The 16,993-nt window shown below is 29.1% G+C and overlaps 3 protein-coding genes across 7 annotated transcripts; 1 reads left to right on the top strand and 2 right to left on the bottom strand.

Moving 5' to 3' along the window:
- Positions 1 to 405: 405 nt before the first annotated feature.
- On the bottom strand, positions 406 to 12,252 carry LOC126768681 (1-acyl-sn-glycerol-3-phosphate acyltransferase gamma-like). 2 transcript variants are annotated; one of them, XM_050486935.1, is made up of 8 exons: positions 12,041 to 12,252; positions 11,474 to 11,690; positions 11,065 to 11,237; positions 6,320 to 6,481; positions 3,968 to 4,168; positions 3,742 to 3,879; positions 2,965 to 3,184; positions 406 to 2,471 (listed from the first exon to the last, which is right to left on the bottom strand). In XM_050486935.1, the coding sequence occupies exons 2-8, from the start codon at positions 11,652 to 11,654 to the stop codon at positions 2,395 to 2,397; spliced, it is 1,152 nt and encodes a 383-aa protein (XP_050342892.1). In that variant the 5' UTR covers positions 11,655 to 11,690; positions 12,041 to 12,252; the 3' UTR covers positions 406 to 2,394. The 2 variants fall into 2 exon arrangements, with proteins under 2 accessions (XP_050342892.1, XP_050342893.1); XM_050486936.1 differs by having other exon boundaries at positions 12,107 to 12,230.
- A 1,786-nt stretch (positions 12,253 to 14,038) lies between these two features.
- On the top strand, positions 14,039 to 15,676 carry LOC126768672 (tRNA N6-adenosine threonylcarbamoyltransferase, mitochondrial-like). Its single transcript, XM_050486916.1, has one exon. The coding sequence runs from the start codon at positions 14,220 to 14,222 to the stop codon at positions 15,471 to 15,473; it is 1,254 nt and encodes a 417-aa protein (XP_050342873.1). The 5' UTR covers positions 14,039 to 14,219; the 3' UTR covers positions 15,474 to 15,676.
- A 116-nt stretch (positions 15,677 to 15,792) lies between these two features.
- On the bottom strand, positions 15,793 to 16,771 carry LOC126768757 (protein stunted-like). Of its 4 annotated transcripts, none has more exons than XM_050487049.1 (4): positions 16,622 to 16,771; positions 16,420 to 16,550; positions 16,159 to 16,199; positions 15,793 to 15,908 (listed from the first exon to the last, which is right to left on the bottom strand). In XM_050487049.1, exons 1-3 carry the CDS (start codon positions 16,648 to 16,650, stop codon positions 16,186 to 16,188), a joined length of 174 nt encoding a protein of 57 aa, XP_050343006.1. In that variant the 5' UTR covers positions 16,651 to 16,771; the 3' UTR covers positions 15,793 to 15,908; positions 16,159 to 16,185. The 4 variants fall into 4 exon arrangements, with proteins under 4 accessions (XP_050343006.1, XP_050343005.1, XP_050343004.1 ...); XM_050487048.1 differs by having other exon boundaries at positions 16,171 to 16,199; XM_050487047.1 differs by having other exon boundaries at positions 16,180 to 16,199.
- Between the last annotated feature and the right edge of the window lie 222 nt (positions 16,772 to 16,993).

Raw genomic sequence — 16,993 nt, 5'->3', positions numbered from 1 at the left:
CTCCAACAATTTCCATTGTTTCCTGTCATATACAATCCTATGCAAATTATTTTCCTCTCCCTTAAATTAAAGCAAATCACTGTATATACATGTATGTATGGTTTTTAAAGTATTCTCATGCAATTAGAATTCCAACCAAGGCCTTTAAATAAGAATATGAATTAGCACCAATCATTAAATTTTATTTCACATCCCGTTTATTACAGTTGGATACTTTTTTAAATACTATTTTGTATGTTCTTGAAGTATTATTAAATAAGAATTGTTAAAATCATCTTCAAATCACAAAGGGTATCAAGTCAGATTATAAATATGTATAATGTATCTCAATAATTGAAACTAGTATGTTATATGTTGTATTTTACAAAAACAATACTTTTTTTTAATAACGAAATAAAACAAATGTTTGCCTGAAAAGGATTTAATAAAAATGTTTATACATAACAATAATAAACAAGGTACTTGCACATAGTATCTATTAACAAACACTCAATGTATCTACATTGTCCAATATAACAATTATTTTTTTTAAATACGCGAGAGCCTCCAAAGATCAATAAGCATAATTTAGAATATACTACGTAAAATAAATTAATAAAAGATAGCTAAGTACAACAAAAATCGAGACAATTTTGTAGATATTTCTTGTTAGCTGTTTAGCATTTTTTTTATTATAAAATTATACTTTATCAAAACAATAAAAAAACAACAATGAATTGTAATAATGATTAAATAAATCTAATATCACACACAGAAAACATTGCACACAAACATATTAACATCAAGTGCTTGAGACAATGTCATATACTGGGTATGTTTGTTTACATCATCTTAAAACTTTACATAAACCTGATGAATATAAGAAAGATAAAAAATACAGTTGACTACAAACTATATAATAGGTTTTGTTTCTTATATTACAGGACTATTATTCGAAACCGTCACCTTTATTCTGTACCTATTCTATGTTAATTATAAAAATAAGTTTTTATTGCTTGTTTTTTATAAAAAAAAATACTTTTAAAAATACAGGTCTTACTCAAACAGTGTTATTTTAACATTACAATAACTATAAAAGTTTATATAAAAAAAGTTGCGCCTTGTTATTGCATTAGATGCAAATTTACGGTATCGTAATACATTGAATTGGATCTTGAATTTTATACAAACATCAGTTACGAAAATTTGTGCGCCCGGAGAAAGGTACTTAAGTATTTTACAAATTAGTTGAAATTTTAACAAAAATATTAAATAGAAAGTTTTGAAAATATGAATAGAAATTTATTATTACTTAATTCTTAATATATATTAAATTTGGATATCAGAACTAAAGACAAATACACAAAATCAATTAAAAACTCAATGAACTATGTAGGTACATATACTTATAAATATTTATGCATGCTTGTGCGTGTCGAGTGACTTGACCTGAATATGCAAGACAATATTGACATTGCATCATATTGTTATGATAATCATATTTAAAATTTTAATCGGTTTTTATTTACTTTTACATTCAATATAAAACGATAATTGTAATGGCTGTTAGTTTATAATAAATAAAAACAGATTGCAAAGTAAAAAATTTTCAAACAGTGCATATATCGTTTGTAATAGAACAGGGCCGTTTCAGTTAAATTATAAACACATTGACTTAACATTTGTTTATAAGCTATTGACGTTTTTTTTGTAAATATTAATTTTGCTCCGTTCACAATTTTTCGACAATTAACAATATGTTTAGATTTATTACAAACTAACGGACAATATAAATAATAATATTAGCAAGGCAAACGAGTAAATGGGCCCTATGAAAAGTGGTCATCGCCGTTCATAGACAATGGATTGTAAGAAATATAAGTCATTACTTACACCGTCAATAAGTGGGTCACCACGAAATCGAAGATGTTATGTTCCATTTACAAATACGACATAATTAATTCAACTAAAGAGTCTCACTTCATCGAATATTTCTATGTAAATAAAATATAGTCAAATATTTGACCAAATAAAACAATTACATAAATTATAAGGCTTTCTAAATTGAATGTTTTTTTTATAAGTACAGCAACAGATTAAAATGAAGTACTCAATTACTTATACGTTTTGAAATAAAACAAAAATTTCAAGTAATAAAAACGTTTTGATACCGTCATTGTAAAATCTAGCAATGTTTAATTTAGATAAATACTTCTTTTTAAAAATATAATTATCTCAATATGTAGTCAAAATAATTATTACAATCGCCTCGAAATTCTAAGTCCTTCAGTTAGTTACATTTCGTAAAATAAACAAAACACAATTTTATTAAAAAAAAATTACAATACTGTTTTTCTTACTTTAGTTATCTATAATTTTTTGCATGTAATTTCATTAAAAAATAATATTTAATTATTACTTTTTTTCCGTTCCATATGAAGATCCTTGGCTAATTTTGGACATTCCTATAGACTTTTGAAGTAGAATGTAAACTGAAATTAAAATAAAAAATATATTTATCACGTACATATTTATATACCAGCAACTCCGCGCGGTTTCACCGGCATTAAAAGTTAAGTTAGTTCTCCGCCCCCGTGGGTCGCTGGGTTATATACGTATATATCGAATCTCAACCTCAGGTGGAGTAAAGATGAATTACCCAGATATCATTGGTCGAGAACTTGAATAATTTATGGTATTTCATTATAATTTCGGAAAATATGCCATTTTGAATGTAGACGAAGTTATTGTCGGCATTGTAAAATTAAATAATAAAATCAAGCACTATTTTTAGTGCATAATACATAATATGTATTAGCAAATAGCATGGTAATACAAAATGTAAGGTCCATTTATCTCTACTCTTTATTCGATTAGAATCGGAAATCGGAAACTTAAGTCTATGTAAAGAAACTCTACAGATTTATATATTTTACGATTATAGATATATAGCAACGACGATAAAATTACGATTATTATACTCACATGCCGCGAGAATCGCACCGCCGATTGAAAAATAGAGTAGTTTTCCACTAAATAGAAGGCCGAGGAGGTAGTAGAGCATCGGGGTGAGAGTTATGGCGGCCCATCCCAGAGTGTTTACGAGTGAATAAATACGTTTAGGCCGTTGGAACGACTCCACTCTCTCCACCCCAGATTCGAGGAAGAAATCGCCTGTATTGACGAATGAATCTTGCATTTTATCCTGTTAAAAATATAAATTATTTATTATTGTTAAAGTGTCGCATACACGGATCGCATATGACGTAATAATACAGAACAAAAACAAAGGAAAATTTTGTTGTTCGATTAGCCAAAGTGGAGGTCTTTAAAGAATTAAATATTTATTTTTTTCGTTTTTAATTTTTTTGATTTAATTATGAGAAATAATATATGTATTTAAAATATACATAAAACAATATATATATTTATTTACATTGCCGATATGGCCCAATTGTTAGAAAGAATGAATATTAACCGATGATTGTTGGTTCAAACACAGGCAAGCACCATTGAATTGTCAAGTGTTTAATTTGTGTTTTAGGAAAACATCGTGAGGAAACCTGCATGTGTTTAATATAACTGAAATTCAACACATGTAAATGTAAATTGTACACATGTGGCAGAATCACAAACCCGCATTGGATTAGCTTGATGGAATGAGCTCCAAGCCTTTTCCTCAAAAACGATAGGTGGCCTTAGACCAGCAGTGGGACATTTACATGTTACTTTACTATATAACTTTTTTATTTTTGTATTTACCTTTATAACGAAAATGTCGTGTAGCCACTTAGCTGCCTCGGCCTCGTCTTTCGGTATATTCTCGACGGGTAGTCTCTCGATATACAAATGCGCATGAACCGGCTTGCCATATAACATGCTTGTTAATGTTGGTGGAACCTTTTTTTAAAGAAAATTGCATTTTATTAAACAATTTATAAATACACACTTATATATATATATTTTATTATAAACTAATCGGACTTACTTTGCTATCCTTTTCAAAGGCTAGCTGTATGTTATAGATGGCTGGTATCTTGCCTCTAAAGTACTCTAAGCTGGTCGTGAAACCTCTGGTGCGGGGCGTCAAGTGATGTTTGAGAAGAGGTAAGTTCTTTTCTTTGGCAAATTTAAGTGAAGCTTCATGTTTTTTAGCCGTGAACCGTGTCCCTTCCGGCGTCAACAGTAGCTGAAATATTATTTATAATTAATTAACTAACCGAATAATCACTTATATTTCGTTAAATATTTTAATTTATTTCAATAAATTCTCTTTGTAATTAAAGCTTTAAGAAATTATTCAGTAATGACATTCTATTCTACCTACATCTGATGTTTGTAATTATCTAAAATAGTAGCCCGGTAAGTGGTTAACATCGCCCATAGATTTGGAGCAAGAAATATTAATGCATTGACGATGTAAGGGATGGCCCTTAGTAGCAGTGTCTCTACTGGCACAAGGGACGCAATCATCTACACGTCTCTTCTACATAAATAGAATAATAAAGACCTATAATTGCGTAGACATGGACAAGGATGTAAACATCTTTACCAACAATATACTTAAATTTAGAAGGTCCATAATGCCATTAATAAGTAATAATTAATTATCCATATTAATTTTCATTATTATTTTTATTTTAGTTTATTAATTTTTTATTCATTGTTGTTTTTTTTGTTTTGTAACTTAAAATTTTGATATGTCTTTTATTTGTTTTTTTTTTTGTGCTATAATGTATATGTTGCCTTATTGTTCATGCAGTTATCACCTGTAATTGAGGTACCACTTCTTTTATTTTTAATTTTGTGAACTTTTTTTTTTTTACAATTAATAGGCCAGCGTTTGACCGTTGACTTGCCTGATGTTAAGCATCGACACAGTCTAAGATGTAGCACGCTTGCCTATAAGAAACCTGTTTACTCTGGATTTGAAGACACCAACATTGTACCTATCGGGAAATACGGACTGTGTGCTATCATGTATCTGTATGTACTTTGTTGGTGATCTAATTAATAAATACAGGCATTACCCGTTCTATGTGACAAATGTCATCAATACTAATATTATTTTGTCATTGAAAACAATGCAGTCACGATATAAAATATTATTCCTTCATATCGATTCGTTGACCATAACTTCCATAAGTGGCAAACGACATAACTATAATACATAAGGAAAATTTATTACTCAATATCCGTTTGTCACAGTGTATAAAATCTTTTCATTATTTTTGAATAAAAATGATAATACATATCATTATCGTATCTAAATATAACGATAAAATATTTTTTAAAGATTTTGAAATAAATAATTGATATTAGTACGTGTAAGTCCGAAAAAGAAAAAAAGGTTTAATATAATACAACAATCGACGATACACAACTGACGTTCGTGAAGCGCGCAAAACTTTAATAATTAATATATTCATGAATCAAAAATAATGCTCCACGTCACACTATACAATTGTTAAAAAAAAAAAACCGAGACATCAACGTATATAGTTAAAAGTACGGAAGTTAAAATAATTTAATTGATTTGAATTGAGCTACTCGTTATAAATTATGTATTACGATATAATTAAGTACTAACTGATTAAACATATCGACAAGTCAAGGTTTCAACGTGCGATTGAAATAAATATATATTTGAGTTATCGCTTACCATCTGATTACCGATTGTTACATAAATATTTTTCCTCACATATTTTCATCAAGATAGATACATAATAATTTTAACAATTTATTATACTATAAATAACAATTTATTATACTATAAATAAGCCGAGATGGCCTAGTGGTTAGAACGCGTGAATCTTAACCGATCATCGTGGGTTCAAACCCGGGTAAGCACCACTGAATTTTCATGTGCTTAATTTGTGATTATAATTCATTTCGTGCTTGACGGTGAAGGAAAACATCGTGAGGAAACCTGCATGTGTCTAATTTCATTGAAATTATGTCACATGTGTATTCTACCAACCCGCATTAGAGCAGCGTGGTGGAATAAGCTCTAAACCTTCTCCTCAAAAAGGGAGAGGAGGCCATAGCCCAGCAGTGGGACATTAACAGGCTGTTACTGTTACTGTTATACTATATAGAACAAATCCCACTAATAAAAGTATAAAATATATGTTTGTCACATCATTACACACAAATTCAAATGTTTATTGACAGAAACATTGATTACGTCATCTTTATATCATCTAATTTACGATCAGCGCTACAAAGGCATATTCAATAGCTAAATTAAAACTCATAGCGATTGAAATATAATATAATATTGTCATTTTTTATTATATATACGTGATATTATAATATAACATTATTCAAATTAACTCACCCAAACTGGATCCGGATAGTCACAAATTTCTGATATCTGAGTTTTTATTATTTCCTTATCTTTATCGAACGATCTTTCTAGAAATACAAATTCCGAAAATTTCCATATCCAACCTATAGGCGGCAAGTACTGTATGGACTTTTTAGCATAGGCTTTACAGTTCTGAAAAATAATATATATACATAATTGTATTCTTAAATTATTACGAGGTAGACACGGCATAGAGTTAGAACATAGAAAAAAAAAAGTGAATTAGCAGCCCGTAAAGGCTTCCTCTTTTTTTACGGACAAGGTTTTATTGTTTAAATTATTCGTTTATTTTTATTTTTTTTTTTTGAAAGATGCTTCCCATTCTCGTTTGGATGATATCTAAACGAGATGGATTTACTAAACCTATAACTCTTAATAACCCTATCGGTCGTGCGCGTGTCATGTCATATACGACATTTTATACCGATGAGCGAAATTAATTGCGACATAGTCTTTTTACAAGGCCAACACCTACTCGCAAAGTACTTTTTATATTTTCTAAAGTGTACACGCACTCTGTATTTAAATGGTCAAAATATAACTAAGTGAGTATTAATAGCTGATTTATTCTCTTGTAGACATGATAAGAATATTAATTATAGTATTAAATAGTTTATGCATCATAATGTAGAATGCGCATGTTTTATTTTCCGTCTCCAGACCCAAGGACACACATACATTACGCTTATATCTTAATGATTTAAAACCCTACAACTGGCAGTCTTTGTGAAGGGAAGACTCATCTGAGTATCAAACATTTATCGGTTATTAGTTGTTTGGTTTGGTTATTTAAACAAGGGTATTGTCGAGATAAACAGGACTTATCTGGGCCACCGGAACTTGATGGGACGATCAAGATTCCATGGTTGGGAAACTCATTTGCAGTTTAAACATTAAATAATGGAAGGAATTTCTTATATGTGTTTTAGTTCAAACGGCTAGTTCATTATTAGGTTGCCTATTTGCCTATTAAGCAAATAGGCAAACTAATAATGTTGGAAATTTCTGTATTTCTTTGATGATATAAAATATTGATAGACAGTCTTAATATAAAAATGAAAATTGATTTCGAGTCTTCGACATTGTTTGACTGATCATGAATATGAAAGTTGGCACCGAACACCGCGATAGCTGGCACATATTATTTATCACGGAGAAGGTTTTTATGCTATCCACATACTAACTGGTTGCTAAATTGCAATACAGCCCATCAACTTCTATGCGGTTTAACCGACGACCATCATAATAAGTGTACATTTTAGCACGGAGAATATTTTATAGGCAACCAACACTTACCCAAATCAAACACAGACGGTAACATATAAAGTAAACAGAAATCCCTACTCGCAGTAATAGCATTAACGTAATAAAACTTTACACAATTACTTACTAATTCAAATATTTAGTTTATTTTAAACTTATTAATTTTAAATGATATTTTGTAAGTAATATTTGAAAGTAAACAGTGGAAGTGATACAGGATATACCTATTAATGTATGTAACCGTGACGAATGATTGCAGGATAGACTGATATTTACAATTGTTTCGGGCAGGAATATGCATTTAACAAAACCATACGAAAAAAAAATTAGAAAATTACATATATCACTTAGACGGCGGATGTAAACAAATCTATACAAATTAACAAAATTGAAGTGTTTATCTGTGATATTAAAATAATTGCCTCTTTTTAGGTAAATATGGCAATTTTTAGTTACCAAAATCAAACTAAACTTTTTTTAGAGTACCGCTACTACTTAATATTTAATATCTACAATAAAAATTTAAATAAAATATGTACGTTAAAATGGCAGATTTTAAGGATTTTCGTCGCTAACCGAATTCCATGGTGAGGAAGATACGGATTGCAATTTTATTGTATATTTAAAAAAAATGTAATAGTAGGTATATTTAAATTCGAATAAGCAATACGCATAAAAATAAAATTATTATCAAAATATTAACACGGCGTGCTCAATTATCGCAAGAAAATAACAATCTTGATTCATTCATCATTATATAATTTTCATCAATACAAAAATTGCGTCTTTATATTTTATAACTACATTAACACTTCTATATTAGAGAGAATCCATATTACAATACTTCAGTAAAAGAACCATAGAAATCGAAACGGACGAAGCCCGTGATTTTTTTTTACTTGCTAACACGATAATCTTTTTTTTTTTAAATCAAGTAAAATATCTTATGAAATATTCAAAATTAGAAGACGGTTTGTGGATTGATTCGTATCTACATGTTGGGAAATTTATTAAATAATTTATTAAATTAATATTATTTAAAGAAAAAATCGGTACTACGTCACACGAATTATCCCTGTTAATAAATTATTACTGTTACTAACTTGTGTAAAATTATAATCCAATACATTTATATCATATCTTACTGATCACTCGATATGACTTAAATTGATTAACATTCAATAATTGACAAATCTGAAATTTATTTAACACTGATTTATCTAATCGTGAATCACTTTGCATGATCACCTTCACTAGGGTTGAAATCACTAGTGATTTTAGCTACTAATTTCTCGATACAAACCCTTAACAATTTTTTCCCCCGATCCGGGTTTTGAACCCAGGACCTCGTGATATGCGATCATATAGGCGATTCTAGGATGTATAACATTGCAGTTAGACATGCTTGCATGCGATTCGCCTCGCTTCTCGACGTATTAAGGTTTCGACGAAAATACGATCGTTGGACGCGTGGATTCGATCGTTTACACATTTGCATGTATTCATTAGTCCTTTTTTTTATAGAATAGGAAGGCGGACAAGCATATGGGTCACCTGATGGTAAGTGGTCACCAACGCCCACAGACATTGACATTGTAGGAAATGATAGCCATCGCTTACATCACTAATGCGCCACCAACCTTGGGAACTAAGATTTTATGTCCCTTGTGCCTGTAATTACACTGGCTCACTCACCCTTCAAACCGGAACATAACATTACCAAGTACTGCTGTTTTGCGGTAGAAATCTAATGAGTCGGTGGTACCTACCCAGACGAGCTTGCACAAAGCTCTACCACCGATAAAATAAAGTCCTACTTCAACTTGTATTAAACGTCATAAAGGCATCCATGTTGCATTTATAAAATACATATATATTAAATTAAATCTCTCTGGTATTTATTCAATACATATAAGATATATAACTATACACAAATAATATAAATGCGAAAGTAAATCTGTCTGTCTGTTTGTATATGTTTCATGTGGTGTGGGGATGCATTGAAAAAATGGGAAGGACAAAAAAAAATTAAATTTAATAGAATTGAATGTAATCTTAATCATTTTGAATAAGATGAAACAAGATGGGAAGTTAATAATATTATTTGCACTAAGATATGCGCGAAAAACAAGCATTCATGAGCAGTCATACAATACTAACATACAAGGCGACTTATAAAAGTACAGAATTTGTTTAGATACAGACCTCACAAATAATGTATCAATCAAAACAAAAAAAAGTTAATAAAATATTATTAATAATTTTAAACATTTCTCAAATTAATATTGTTATGAAAAGCTAGTATTTATAGAATAACAAATAAAAAATATTAAATGATTATGCTTTATTTCCCACTAATAATAATTGATAAAAGGAAAGCTATTGTGACAAAAGAAATAATTACTCCTTTTTTTTTTAATATACATAAAAAATGGGCCATTCAATTCTCTAATTTACAGTTTCCGGAATAAAATGGATCAATGCTAGAATAGTTATCATAGGACATTGACCTGAATGAGCACAACACGCACCAATCAATGCCTTGGCAGTAAGATTGAGTAACATTGTCAGATGATTCTATTAATAAACATTACTATATTTAATCATTAAAATATCACATTTCGCTATTCACAAAACTTCAGTATGTTTAAAGAATGAATGAAGTTATTGAAACACACAATTTATAAATATAATTAGGTCATTTTTATATTAAATGATTATGTTGTTATTTATCCATTTGATTTCAATTATAATTTATGCATGAAAATTTATAACACATTATAAATATCTGTTGTATTTGCTTTTAATATAAAACAAATAATTAAAGTTAAAAATAAGGTAAGGTAAGGTCCTTCGGACCGAATTCGGCCAAGGCGGCCAATCTCAAGAGAGATTAGCCAACTGTGCAAGAGATACTATAGTACACAAGTGTGTGCGCAAATGTAGGTGCACTCTCTATTTCCTAGATCTCATAATCCAATGGGACGGCAATCCAACACTACCAGAAAGACATCAGACACAGGCACCAATGCGTTTCTGTGTTTTCCGAGCACAGGAGTGTACACACTTCCAATTTCCGACAGATAAACCCAATAACTTTTTATTGGCCCAACCTAGGAATTGAACCCAGGACCACCAGACAGCGGCCTTATATCTAGCCACTAGACCAATGAGGCAGTCATAGCTAAAAATAACACGGTCAGTGTTTCTCAACACATTCAATATTGCAGGCTATATAAAAAGAAGGGTTTGGTAAGCATGTGCTATTGCTACTAATAGTATTCTAAGTAGTATATATGAATAGAGAGATATGTAATAATGCAAAACAATGCATTGAATATAAAGAAGTTAAGAGACCCTTACAAATAGAAGCACATAGATAAACTAAATAAAAGTATTAAGCATTCACCTATAAAATAATTTATATTGTTTTCAAATTGTGATGTACTTACGCCTAAAACTTGTATCCCATCACAGAAGTGCCATCCCATAAGCCAGTCCACTTCATAACTATGATTCATTATAAGATACCCATGTTCTTTCCCATAGTACTTATCATATTCATCTTTCTTGACATAAATAGACAATTTTGTACCCGACCACCATTCTGACATAAACACTAATTCTGTAAAAATGGTTATATTATATATTTGAATATAAAAGTATTGAAAACCTAAAAATGTATTAAAAACTATATTTAACGTTAATTAATTAGAGATGAAGATAACTAGACATTTTTTAAGGGATCACTTAATTTTAATTTAAAATGATAACATATAATTACTATAAAAATGTAAAACGAGTTTTTAATGTATTTCAGATAGTAAAAGTAAATGTTTCAAAAACAAAATGTATACTTACGACAGTAAAATGAGTATGAAAGATAATAATTTATTTTCCTGTACAATGTTTTGTTGAATGGCTTTAAGCTAAAGAATAAAATGGCTTGAATAAGACTTAATATTAAGCCTGATGTGAAGTATGATATAGCAAAACATAAGTGAACAATCGTAGATTGTTTCAAAATGTTTAAATAAAGCATCTTGCATTTGTCAGCTACCGAATTTGTTCATAAGATCTGAAAACAGTAAAATAAAATAAAGATCTATTGATAAAAATTATACATTACTGGAAACTTCAAAACATATATTTTTGAAAGAATTTATTACTTAATTGAATAAAACAGGATATACTTGAATTTTCCAAAAATTACATTAATCCCTTTATTTTTCGCTATTATCATTCATTTTTCGTCGCGCATGTGAAAAAATTATTTATATATCAGAAATAATTACTGTCACATAAATTTATGATAAATTAATTATATATTGCATTACATGCTTATTAAAGAATTGTTTATTAGGCAAGAAATTCTGTTCATATATTTAAAAATATTGAATGTTTAAAGGTTATCGCTTTTTTACTTACTCTTTAATAATTTAAAAAATATTATCTTCGATGATTATGTTACACATGTTTCACAAAAATACGTACTTATTTGCGCTATGTTTTACAACAATCATGCATAAAATTTAAAACACAGTAAGAACCGAATAAGTAGGTAGCGAAACTATGAAGTATAGCAATATATTGTACAAACACAACCTTCCTCTGTGCAATATAAATCTTTTTGGAGAAAAGTAATTGTTTATGGTATGAATGGAAATAAAGGCAGGTTCATACTATCTGACACCAGTAATCTTGCAATATTACGAGTTATATCAATAAGGATTAAAGCACTAAAGCAGTAGTTCGACCAAGCCTATCATTTTTACTAACATTTATTTATTTATTGTTTATTTATAATGTAAAATATATAAGAAATATGATATATATTTATAAATGTTATTATGTTATTTATAAATATTATAAAGGAAAAAAGTTACAAAAAAGTCTCATTTATCATTATTAAATTGAAAACGAAACATAAGTGTTCATAAAATAATTTTAACCTTACAAAAAAAATTTAGTCTCTCTGTCTCATAAGTGGCTAGTAACTAGCGTTATCTTGTACGCTTTAGTTCATAGATAAAATTTTATTAGTCTTTTCATTTATAATAATATAAATATTTATATTTAGTAAGAATTATTCAAACCTCATAAGAAGCCCGTAGATCTAGGCGAATTGATGGAATAATATGTCAACATATTATTTTACGTAAAATAATATGTTGACATATTATTTAATAAACAAGTAATTGGGTATGAAACTACGAAATGGCAAAATACTGACTATTACAGAAGTCTATCATGCTTTGTTATCTATAAATATGTTATTTCAATTTATTCTTTCTCCTATTTGTAATTTCCTAATGACAATATTATTTAACATTCTTCTTGAATTTATAAGAGGTCTACATAGAAATAAATGTGGCAACCAATAGAGCGTTTTAGATTTCAACATCTGAGGAGAATGCTAATACCATATAAAAATGCTGAATCACTTTTCATAACGGAAACAAAAACAAACAAATCAACGGTTCCGTTATCAATAGTACTTCAGCATCTTTCAGCATTCTCCTCATGTTGAAATTTAAAACACTCAATTAAATTATTAATAAAGAATAGTTGACACATATATTTCTATGTTAAGCTGTTGACTCGGAATCTAATAATATTATAAATTCTTGAAGAATGTTAAATAATGTAGTCATTAGGAAATTATAAATAGGGGAGCTAATAAATTAAAATAACATATTTATATATAACGAAGCACTTTAGCCTATTATTGGACTCCGTATTTATTTGTTTACATTGTCGACGAGTCGATATTTTTTATCGAAAATGGGACATTTTTAGCTGACGCTGACAGCACTTACATGATAAATAATTATAGGTTATGAATGATAAAAAATTAAAAATCCTATTATCTTCAGGATTTTAATGCAATATAAGGTTCCGTCATGCTATGGCATAAATAAACATTACTGAGAAACTATATTTAGGGACCAAGCCGTCGTACTTACGCGTGAAAACACGCACCAGCAATTTTCTGCTTGCTATCGCTTTAACATGAAATAATACGATAATGCACCATTGTATAACCTACGATATGATATAAGAATTCTTTCTCTGTCTTTTCACTAGATCAGAATAGTTTTCTAACATAAATATAAGCAAAAATTAAACAATAAACACAACGAACGCACAACTGTCAAATTTGTTTCGCTACTTGAGTAGCGAAACAAACCCCAAAACTGGTTACGCGATAAGGAACAAAAGATTTGATAATTCTATTGTGTCTAAACCATTTGGAACGTAATTTTCGTTTTCTTTCTTGTGTGTGTGCGTGAGAAGGAAATCGTCATTGCGTCTATTAGTTTCCTGTCTACGATTTGCACACTGCTAGCTAGTGTCAAGTGTCAACTGTCAACTGTCAATTACGAATTCTTAAGTGCTAAGATTGTCAAATTTAAAGTACTAAAATATTTATATAATAGGTAGTAAAATATTTATTTCTTATAAAACTATACCTTTTATGATTCGCGTTTTTAAATATAATCCCATGTCGGATTTCTATAATTGAATTATTTACATCCCTATAAAAATAATAGTAATGATCATCATTAAAGTCGTGTTGTGAATTAAAATAAAACAATATTTCAAGATGTATTTTCTATTGAGATCTTTTAAAATTAGAGAAAACAGCACATTAAAAATGTATTTTGGCCTAAAACTATTAAAAGGAAATCTAAAAAAGCTTAGCTATGACCAAAGTAGTACTATTTTAGGCATAGAGACATCTTGTGATGATACAGGCTGTGCTGTTGTAAGTGGAAAGAAAGATATATTAGGAGAGTCGCTCTTCTCACAAAATGTCTTGCATTTAAGATATGGTGGTGTTAATCCTCTTGTCGCACGAGATTTGCATCGGGAAAATATTGATCTAGCGGTAAATGAAGCTTTAGAGAAAGCTTCCCTAAACATACACAGCATTGATGCAATTGCTGTAACTATAAAACCTGGTTTATTAATCAGTTTACAAATAGGCGTGAAGTATGCCAGATATCTAGCCAAAACTCACAATAAACCATTAATACCAATACATCATATGGAAGCCCATGCTTTAGTGGCTCGAATGTTTCATGAAATAGAATTTCCATTTTTAGCAGTGTTAATATCTGGTGGACATTGTTTGCTTACAGTTGTTAAGGATGTAGACAATTTTCTCTTATTGGGAGGTACTTTAGATAATGCACCAGGAGAAGTTTTAGATAAAGCTGCGAGGAGAATGAAACTTAGAAATATTCCAGCCTACTCTAAACTTCCTGGAGGAAAGGCTATTGAAACAGCCGCAAAAGGCTCCAATAATCCTGAATTATTTTCATTTCCAATACCATTAATAAGAAATAGAGATTGTAATTTTAGTTTTAGTGGTATTCAAGATACTTTTTTGAGACATCTCCTGAGAAAAGAGACTGAACATAATGCAATAGCAGACAGAATTATTCCAGAAGTAAATGACCTTTGTGCAGGTTTACAAATGGTCATGGCAGAACATATAGCACACAGAATAGAAAGAGCAGTGTTATTTTGTAATAAAAATAATTTACTAAAAGATAATAAAACTATTGTGGTTTCAGGTGGTGTTGCATGTAATAATTATATTTTTGAAACTTTACAAAATGTTGGGAATCTGTTAGATTGTAATGTAGTAAGACCTCCTCCTAAAGTTTGTACTGATAATGGAATTATGATTGCTTGGAATGGTATAGAGAAACTCAAGAAAGGGTGCCAATTTCATAGTGTATCATTAGACAGTATTGACCCAAAAGCTCCCTTAGGTACAAATATAATAAACCAAGTAAAGGATGCAAACTTGTATGTAAAAGTAAGAAGATTAAAAAATAAAATAAAATAAAAATTTCCTTATTATTTTCATGTTTATTTCATTTTCATTAAACAAAGTTGAAACAGAACAGAAGTTTTTGAAAATTTTACCTAAGATGTTCTGGTAATTTAGGTAATAGTACTAAAAAAACACTTATATTCAAAAGTAATGTGTGGTACTCAAGAGGTACAAAACCTACACTACCATGCCACAATTTAAATGTGATTTTACACTACATTACACTTCTTAATTTATTACCTAAAATATAAATAAGTATTTAATTAAATAATCAAAAAGTATGTGTGATTTAACAATTTAATTTTCCAAGTAATCCTTTAAGTAAACAACATTATTTTAGTATATGTTTATTACAGTAAGACTATTATACAATTAAATAATTCATGCTTGATTTTCTTGAATTTTCAGATATTGTAATCACCTACTTGGCAGCTTGTTTTTTTAAATCTGTAATTGGAGTAAAACAAAATATAAGTAGATGCAAATATATGATGTAAAGAGTAAAAAACTCACACATTTTACTAAATATTAGTCATTTAATTCTATCATCACAAAACTTTATTTAATTTAAGCTTTAACTTTTTTGGCTGTCGACACACTCCAGGCATATAAAACATGAACCAGCTTATAAAATAGTGGTTGCTATATAATGTTAGTTTAGAACAACATGCTGTAAAAGAAAACTTTTATGCAAAACCTGTGAAGTCACCTAGCTTACAATTAACTAGTCCTTTTCATCTGAAAAATTAATCATAAAATGAGAGGTGAAGTAATATTTATAACAAGGTATTTACTCTTTGAAATAACAAAAAATTTTTATTTCAGCTATGAAGTAACGATTATATTTTGAATTTTATTTTTAATTCATAGTTTAATTTTTTTGTTTGTTTTTCTAAAATCTTAAATTATAACCTATTTAAAATATATATATATATATATATTAAGATTTGTTACTTACGTGCTGGCTTGCCGTTAGCCCACGGTGTGATACGAACGTGAGAGTCATCTCGTCGTAATGCCTCTGTTCGTAATTCTGGTTTTAAAGCTCGCCGCAAAACTTTTGCAGCAATGTTGGAGTAGTTTATGTAACTAATAAAAGGTATAATATTTTAGAAGAAATTTATAAAACTATTATAATGTATTTCAAGTAAAAGTCTTACTTAAGTCCTACTTGTCTCCAGGCGCTCATTTTGATTTTTATGAGCCTTTGAAAATGGAACTGTACAGTAGAAAACCTAAAATACAATCGGAAAATTAAATCTCAAATTCCGAATTCGATGAAGTGATGTAACAACCCATAGATAACGTTATATTTTTTTAATAGACATAGCCCCAAAATAATGTTTTAAGAAAACGATTTATTAAGAATATTATTAAATTTATTTTAAAAGTAATTTATATTATAAGCGAAACCCAGTAAGTTGTAAGGTTAAATTATTTTTAAATTTTGTCTGACAGTTGAGATGGTATTGGGTTAAGAAGAAATTATTAGATGTCCATTGTTTGTATTATTAAAATAGATTGAATTTAGA

The sequence above is a fragment of the Nymphalis io genome, chromosome 5, assembly GCF_905147045.1.
Source record: "Nymphalis io chromosome 5, ilAglIoxx1.1, whole genome shotgun sequence".
NCBI lineage: Eukaryota > Metazoa > Arthropoda > Insecta > Lepidoptera > Nymphalidae > Nymphalis > Nymphalis io.
Note: the sequence above shows the minus strand (reverse complement) of the source record. Positions and strands in the feature narration are given on the sequence as shown.